Raw genomic sequence first — 8,134 nt, forward strand, 5'->3', positions numbered from 1 at the left:
AGGCGCCGAGCCCACTTCTAGCTTTTAATTTAGAGTGAACACTTACAGGCCATTGTAAGGTTATGAATTGGCCTAATTTCTTTTGTTTGTTTGGGGTTTTTATGTAGAGACAGAGTCTCACTTTATCGCCCTCGGTAGAATGCCATGGTGTTACACAGTGCACAGCAACCTACAACTCCTGGGCCAAGGCAATTCTCTTGCCTCGGCCTCCCGAGCAGCTGGGACCACAGGCGCCAACAATGCCCAGCTATTTTTTTTGTTGTTACAGTTTGGCCTGGGCTGCGTTTGAACCTGCCACCCTCAGTATATGGGGCTGCGCGCCCTACCCACTGAGCCACAGGCAATGAATTGGCCTAATTTCAATACTGTTGTGTCTCAGGGAATACAGAAGCCCAACAAGAGGGAGAGAAATGGGCAATGGCTGGTTGGTGAAGCATTCAGAATACACTGATTAAGTTTGCTGATTTATGTATCAGCATGGTTGTGGCACCCCCAATTACAATAGTAACATCAGGCTGGGCGCGGTGGCTCAGACTCTCTGCAATTACAATATTATCTAAAATAAGAACATCATCAGGCGGGAAAAACCCTAGTCAACCACAACCAAGACTGTCCTGAGGCTATTTTATACTCAACAAACGAGAGTACAATCGCGGCTTTAGAGATGTTGTACAGTTCACACCGTACTAACGACAGCAGATAATTTGGCGCTCCACCTCTTTCAATCCCCAGAAAACACCTTCGGCGCGGTCTTGGTAATGTGGTCCTCTGCGTCTTCTTACCCACGTCAAATATGGCCGCCAAGCTCCAGCGTCCTTTACAATCCGAAGGGCGGCGACAACTCTGGCTTCATAACCACTTCCAAAAGGGCCTCCTCCTACGGGGTTACGGTTCTGAGTGCGCACGCGCGAATGCAAATCCTCTTCCGGGCAACATGGCGATGGGACTGATGTGCGGACGCCGGGAACTTCTGCGGCTCTTGCGGCCTCAGCGGCAGGTAAGGATACCCCGGCGTCAGAGTGCCGGGGTGCTCCCCTGACCTTGTGACCCGAGCTCAGGAACAGCTTGTGCTGAGAGCAGACGCTTACCTGCTCACCGGTACCTGAGTGTCATGACCTAGGTCGCGGAGAGGACGCGAGAGGGTTACGTTCCCGGTGCCGCGGGCTCAGCGACCCTGTTTAGTTGTGGGTTCAAGGAAACTGACCTTTCCCCTGCTACGACCATCTATGGGACCCATGTAGGTCTGCAGGGGACCTAGGCTCGAACTCTGCATGCACTAGGCATGCCTTCGCGCGCCAGCCCTCTGCGGGGATAGCAGCCATGCACTTAACTGAGGTAGCCGGGCTGCCTGCTTCTTGGGGAGAGAATGCCCGTTGTCCCCATGCTGGGACTTCTTCCATCACCCTTTTACTTGCTCAGTTCCACAGTGTCGCAACGCTCTCGCAATGGCCCCAAAAACCGCTGAGCGCGAGGCTCCCATTCGCAGCCCGTCCGTGCCGCAGTCGCCAGTGCTACGTCCTCCTCGCAGCCCCTGGCCCCCGCTGCCTCAGTACCTCTGCCATATCATTTGCAGAAGCCAAGGTAAGAGCAACGTCAGAAGTGGAGCTTCTTGGTTCGTGTCTGTTTATTTGGGGGGGGAGGGGGGGGTAGGTTGCGGCGCATAGTTTTTGGCCACACTCCACATAACTCTCCAAATTATTAGCATCTGCTTGGGATGAATTTTCACTTAAGTGGGGAAATGATTGAAAGCACAATGGGAGAATTTATGTTATCTTCAAGGTTGTGTTTGCCAGAGTGGTGACAAGTCACTGTCAGTTATGTGAGATGCGATTCTGGGTTTGTGTGTATTAGAAAAATTGCAACTTGAATATCAAATACGTAAATTTGTGGATATTTTGTTTTAGAAGGAGACCACGTAGGTTGGGGGGGAGGGTTAAAGAAAAGTTATAATAGTTTCAATATTGGCAAACTCATGACATTGATAATCAAATGGCTGAAGTTTAGGAAACTAGTGACATAAGAAATGATCCCAACATGAAGGGAAATCATGAAATCTTGCTCTAAGAGACTTCCTGCCTAGGAACAAATATATGATGTCCTTGTTAAACTTGAATTCTGTGGACACTGTAGTTAACCTGGGAAAACAAGAGGTGAAGAGAACAGAACCCAGTACAGAACCCATAAGGGGGCCTCACTTTCTGAATGTCTCCCCATTGAATATAACACAAGGCTTCCTTTCCCACAGGTTCAGGCTCCTCCTGTTGTTCCTGCAACTCCCTCACCCACAGCAGTACCTGAGGTGGCTTCTGGAGAGACTGCAGACGTAGTCCAAGCTGCTGCAGAACAGAGCTTTACTGAACTGGGACTGGGGTCATACACTCCAGTAGGACTGATCCAGAACTTCCTGGAATTTATGCATGTTGACCTGGGCCTACCTTGGTGGGGGGCCATTGCTGCATGTAAGGGCAAATATACCTTGGGTAACAGTAGAGTCAATGAGGACTTAGGAATATAACCTAAAAGGTGGTGGTCTTTGAATGGATTGACCAGTGACAGAGCTTTACTAAACTGGGACTGGAGTCATAACACTCCAGTAGGACTGATCCAGAACTTCCTGGAATTTGTCCACCGGCTTCAGGCTCTCAGAGTGCAAGGATTACAGGTGTGAGCCCCCATGTCCAGCCAAGGGGATGTCATTAACAGTGATGAAGCTGCCATGGTTTAGAAAAGTAGAAGGTCAGGTTAGGCACTTAAACCCCCAAATTGGGAAGCCACTCCCATTACTCTTATAAAAGCCAAAACTCTGCTTTGAGTTCCATTTCTTCTATACCTTGCTCCGTGAAGTATCCCTTACCTTCTTTGTGCCTTCAGTGTCTTACTCCTTGAACATATAAACATGCTAAAGCATACCCACATGTTACTTGGGAGAAAATTTCTTTTCTTCATCCTTAATTCTCCTTTACCTACTATCCTTTCTTCTTTCTTTGATACCTGTTATTTAAAAGAATGTTCTGCATTCATTATGACTACTTTCCATTTACTCTTTGACCCTCAGCAATCTGGCTTTTACTAGTTATCACTTCATTGTAACTGCCAGTGACATTATTACTAAATCCATTTTTCTTATCATACTTGACTTTTCTGCATTAGACACTAATCTTTCTGACCACAACATCCATCTCTATTACCCAATACTCTACCTATCCCTCGCTTCAGACTCAAGGGATCTTCCTATTTCAACCTCCCAAATAGCAGGACTACAGGTGCACATCACCATGCTGGGCTGATTTTTTCTCGTTTTGTTAGAGATGACTGTCTCACTATAGCTCAGACTGGCTTCTTTCTTTCTTCCTTTCTTTTTTTTTTTTTTTTGAGACAGAGTCTCACTGTCACTCTGGGTAGAGTGCCATGGCATCATAGCTCATAATAATCTCAAACTCTGGGGTTCACGTGATCTCTTGCCTCAGCCTCCCAAGTAATTGGGACTACAGATTCCCACCACAACACTCAGCTAGTTTTTTGTTTGTTTGTTTTTCTATTTTTAGTAGAGGCAGGGTCTCACTCTTGCTCAGACTGGTCTCAAATTCCTGAACTCAAGCAAGAGCTGAGGCTGCCTCAGCCTCCCAAAGTGCTAGATTATAGGCATGACCATCATACCTGGCTCAGGCTGTTTTCTAAGTCCTGGCCTTAAGTGGTCCTCCCACCTTGATCTTGATCTCCATCATAATGTTGATAAAATCTAAACCTATATATTCCACCCAAGTCTTCTCAGCCCAGACCCATGTGTATACAAACTAAATATTTGTTGGTATAATTGGGAAATATGAAGTATAAGAAAAAGAAAAGCTTGGGGTGGCGCCTGTGGCTCAAAGGAGTAAGGCGCCAGCCCCATATGCCAGAGGTGGGGGTTCAAACCCAGCCCCGGCCAAAAACTGAAAAAAAAAAAAAAAAAAAAGAAATGCTAAAGCAGTGGGCTAAGCTTGGCGCCTGTAGCAGATGCCGGCCACATACAACAGAGCCGGTGGGTTCAAATCCAACCCTGGCCTGCCAAACAACAGTGACACCTACAACCAAAAAAAATAGCCAGGCATTGTGGTGGGCCTGTAGTCCCAGCTACTTGGGAGGCTAAGGCAAGAGAATTACTTGAGCCCAAAAGGTGGAGGTTGCTGTGAGCTGGGATGCCATGGCATTCTACCCAGGGCAACAGCTTGAGGCTCTGTCTCAAAAAGTAAAAATAAAGTAAAGCAGTGGGCCACCAGAGTACTTCCAAGTCTGGGGATTTCTAGAATAGTATTCAGAGTTCTACAAAGGTATCTTTTGCTGAGCAAGGTGAAGACTAGAGCCTAAACAGTCCTATAGCCAAGCTTTTCCTTCACCCAGTACAGGTTGATTTGTTTTAGTCATAGAAAAGTAAAAACCATTGATCTGGAAAAATACTTCTATCTTCTTTTTGTTCAAGGAAACAAGTGGGATTCCTGATCACCTGCTTAGAGAAGTTAATGCCAGATTTTTGTGATGCCCAATCAGAGACCTGAGCCTTGAACAAACTAAATTATATCTTAACCTTACTTCTGGACCCCTTGGGCATAAGTTAGTGTGGAAAACACTGAAATAAGACAGGACCTAAAATCTTCAACATTCTACCTATAGAACTGCTTTAATTTTATTCCAATCCTAGTTTGTGTTTTCCAGGTACGGTCCTCGCCCGCTGCCTGGTTTTTCCTCTCATCGTGAAGGGCCAGCGAGAGGCAGCCAAGATCCACAACCACTTGCCAGAGATCCAGAAGTATGCCACTCAAATCAGAGAGGCCAAGTTGGCAGGAGACAATACTGAGTGTGAGTCAATTGCAGGATGAGCATGGGAGAGGACCACATTTGCACTTTTCTTGACATTCTGGTTAGGGAAAGGAACAACCTAAATCAGGGATTGTAGCTGGGCAAGTTCTAAAGCTTATCTGCTTCTTGGGCCTAATACTTCCAGGGACTGACCAGGGTGATTTAGAAATTTCATGGGCCAGGCTCGGTGCCCCCAGTACAGTGGTTGCGGCGCCAGCCACATACACCAAGGCTGACAGGTTCGAACCCAGCCCAAGCCAGCTGGACAACAATGACAACCACAACAAAAAATAGCCAGGCGTTGTGGCGGGCGCCTGCAGTCCCAGCTACTTGGGAGGCTGAGGCAAGAGAATCACTTAAGCCCAAGAGTTTGAGGTTGCTATGAGCTGTTACAGCATGGCACTGTACTGAGGGTGACATAGTGAAACTCTGTCTCAAAAAGAAAAAAAAAAGAAAAAAGAAATTTCGTGGTCCAGGTGATGAGGATGGGTGTGTGCCATAACTGACAGTCCAACTAATTTCTCCTCACCCCACAGTTTACAGGGCCTCCTCAGAGATGGCACTTTACCAGAAAAAGCATGATATCAAACTCTTTAGACCTCTCATTCTACCTCTGACTCAGGTGAGCAAAAGCATTTCCCCTCTTATTTCATCCTGAACCCATTAAATTTCCTCCTCTGTGTTTCCTGTGGCCTCGATTCAAAAAAAAAAAAGTAAGTAGTGGTGATATTACTTATTACCATGGCTTTTAGTAATGGAGCTATGAAAATGTCCCCTTTGGTAAGGCATGCTGACAGTTTTTATCCTCTGTAATAGGCCCCAGTGTTCATCTCCTTCTTCATTGCTTTGAGAGAGATGGCCAACCTTCCTGTGCCCAGCCTGCAGACAGGTGGCCTCTGGTGGTTCCAGGATCTCACAATATCTGATCCCACCTACATGTTACCACTGGTAGTTACTGCTACAATGTGGGGTGTCCTTGAGGTAAGCCCAAGTTAGCCAAGTGCCAGGCCTATACATAATAAAGTGTATATTTTACTTTACTTTAATAAAGTGGGAGGGAAGGATAAAGCAGTTGTGCAGGATGGTCATCCTTTACTTCCTGGAGAAATAAGAGTTGATGGGTAAGAGATGAGAGACAAGAGTCACTAAAATCGGTGTGTTTTCACTGCTCTTTTCCTGTGCCCATCACTTCCTACCTTTTTTTGGCAGCTAGGTGCTGAGACAGGGGTGCAGAGTTCTGACCTTCAGTGGATGAGAAATGTGATCAGAGTAATGCCCCTGGTAGTCTTGCCCATAACCATCCATTTCCCCACGGTAGGTAATGGCTTAGGATCTGGTTCCAAGGCCTTCCACCTAGCCCAGCCACTTACAAGCCAGCTGACTGGAGATGCAGCTTCTGAACCACCTTCTCTGTATTCTCACCCAGGCAGTATTTATGTATTGGCTCTCCTCTAATCTGTTTTCCCTGGGCCAAGTGGCTTGCCTCCGGATTCCAGCTGTGCGTACTATACTTAAAATTCCTCCACGTGTTATACATGACCCCGACAAATTACCTCCACGAGAAGGCTTCATAAAGAGCTTCAAAAGAGGTAAAGATTCAGGTTTTTCTTATGTAAAACAGGGCTGGAGAGGGTATCTAAAAATAGGGATGATAGCTGGGACTGGTGGCCTGCACCTGTAATCCTAGCATTCTAGGAAGATTGCTTGAGCTCAAGAGTTCAAGACCAGTGTGAGCAATACTTTTGTATTTTTCTACTAAAAAGAGAAAAATAGCTACTCAGGAGGCTAATGGAGGAGGATTGCTTGAGCCCAGGAATTTGAGGCTACAGTGAGCTGTGATGATATCATTGTACTCTAGCCAGTGTGACAGAGTAAGACACTGTCTGAAAAAAATAAAGTAAAAGGAAGCTCGGTGCCCGTAGCTTAGTGGTTAGGTTGCCAGCCACATACACTAGGGCAGGTGGTTTCAAACCTGACCCAGGCCTGCTAAACACAATGACAACTACAACAAAAAAATAGCCAGGCATTGTGGCAGGTGCCTGTAGTCCCAGCTACTTACTTGGGAAACTGAGGCAAAAGTATCGCTTGAGCCCAAGAGTCTGAGGTTGCAGTGAGCTGTGATGCTACAGCCCTCTACAGAGGGTGAATAGTGAGATTGTCTCAAAAAAAAATTTAAAAAAGGATGGGACTAACTGACTTGCTCTTTACACAGGCTGGAAGAATGCTGAAATGGCACATAGGGCTCAAGAGCGTCAGCAACGCATGCAGAATCACTTGGAGCTTGCGGCCAGGGGTAAATAATCCTTTCAGGTTAAATTCTGTCTTTTCTTTCTTCCTTTCCTTTGTTTATTGAGATGTTTCCTCTTCTTCCATCAGGTCCCTTACGACAGACCTTTACTCACAACCCTGTACTACAGCATGGGAAGAATCACCCTCCCAGCATCAGTGACAAACCAAAGTCAAAGCAGCCCTGGCGTGACACACTTAGCTGACTTAACATTCCCTGTTCATTCTGGCAAGAACTTTGTCTTTGCAAAGACTCATCCTCAAAACAAGACTTGACACTATGGAACTGTGACACACAAATGTTCATTTTAAGAATGTATTCCATTTAGTGCAAGTGGCGGTTTACTAAAAAATAGAAGAATGTATTCCGTGACAGTCTTACATGTATAAGAGAGAGACTCGGGAGCCAAGTGATCTTCCCATTCAGCGTTAAGAAACCTGTGTGCTATGTGCTGATTGCTGATACCTAGGGAAGCAGGTATATGCTTCATAAAACTGAAGAATAGAGTGTGTCATGATTGTTCTTTTTGGACCATGGTCTTGGGAAATATAATGTTTTAACATGGCATTAAGAGCCTAAAATTTCAACCAATACATGTTGTGGTGTTCCATCCACATTTGCTTTGCAGTCACGGAGTAACCACTTTTTTTTTTAATGCTAAGATTATCTATAAAACATTCTTCAAGAAGTAAATGGCCAGGAGTGGTGGCTTATGCCTGTAATCCTAGCACTCTAGGAGGGAGTGCTAAAGCAGGTGGATTGCTTGAGCTCAGGAGTTTGAGACCAGCCTGAGCAAGAGTGAGACTCTGCCTCTACTAAAAATAAAACTAGGGCGGCACCTGTGGCTCAGTGAGTAGGATGCCAGCCCCATATACTGAGGGTGGCGGGTTTGAACCTGGCCCTGCCCAAACTGTGGCCAAAAAAATAAATAAAAAATAATATTAGCCAGCCTTGTGGCAGACATCTGTAGTCCCAGCTATTTAAGAGGCTGAAGCAAGAAGATTGCTTGAG

The 8,134-nt window shown here is 46.0% G+C and overlaps 1 protein-coding gene across 1 annotated transcript; it reads left to right on the forward strand.

Moving 5' to 3' along the window:
* The first annotated feature begins 781 nt into the window (after positions 1–781).
* OXA1L (OXA1L, mitochondrial inner membrane protein) lies at positions 782–7,405 on the forward strand. The gene is made up of 10 exons (XM_012812841.2): positions 782–997; positions 1,420–1,581; positions 2,246–2,459; positions 4,693–4,836; positions 5,373–5,458; positions 5,653–5,817; positions 6,046–6,150; positions 6,263–6,425; positions 7,049–7,129; positions 7,213–7,405. Exons 1-10 carry the CDS (start codon positions 794–796, stop codon positions 7,326–7,328), a joined length of 1,440 nt encoding a protein of 479 aa, XP_012668295.2. The 5' UTR covers positions 782–793; the 3' UTR covers positions 7,329–7,405.
* The last annotated feature ends 729 nt before the right edge of the window (positions 7,406–8,134 follow it).

This window comes from Otolemur garnettii, unplaced genomic scaffold (assembly GCF_000181295.1).
Source record: "Otolemur garnettii isolate 467f Iridium unplaced genomic scaffold, OtoGar3 scaffold00225, whole genome shotgun sequence".
In the NCBI taxonomy this organism is placed as follows: domain Eukaryota; kingdom Metazoa; phylum Chordata; class Mammalia; order Primates; family Galagidae; genus Otolemur; species Otolemur garnettii.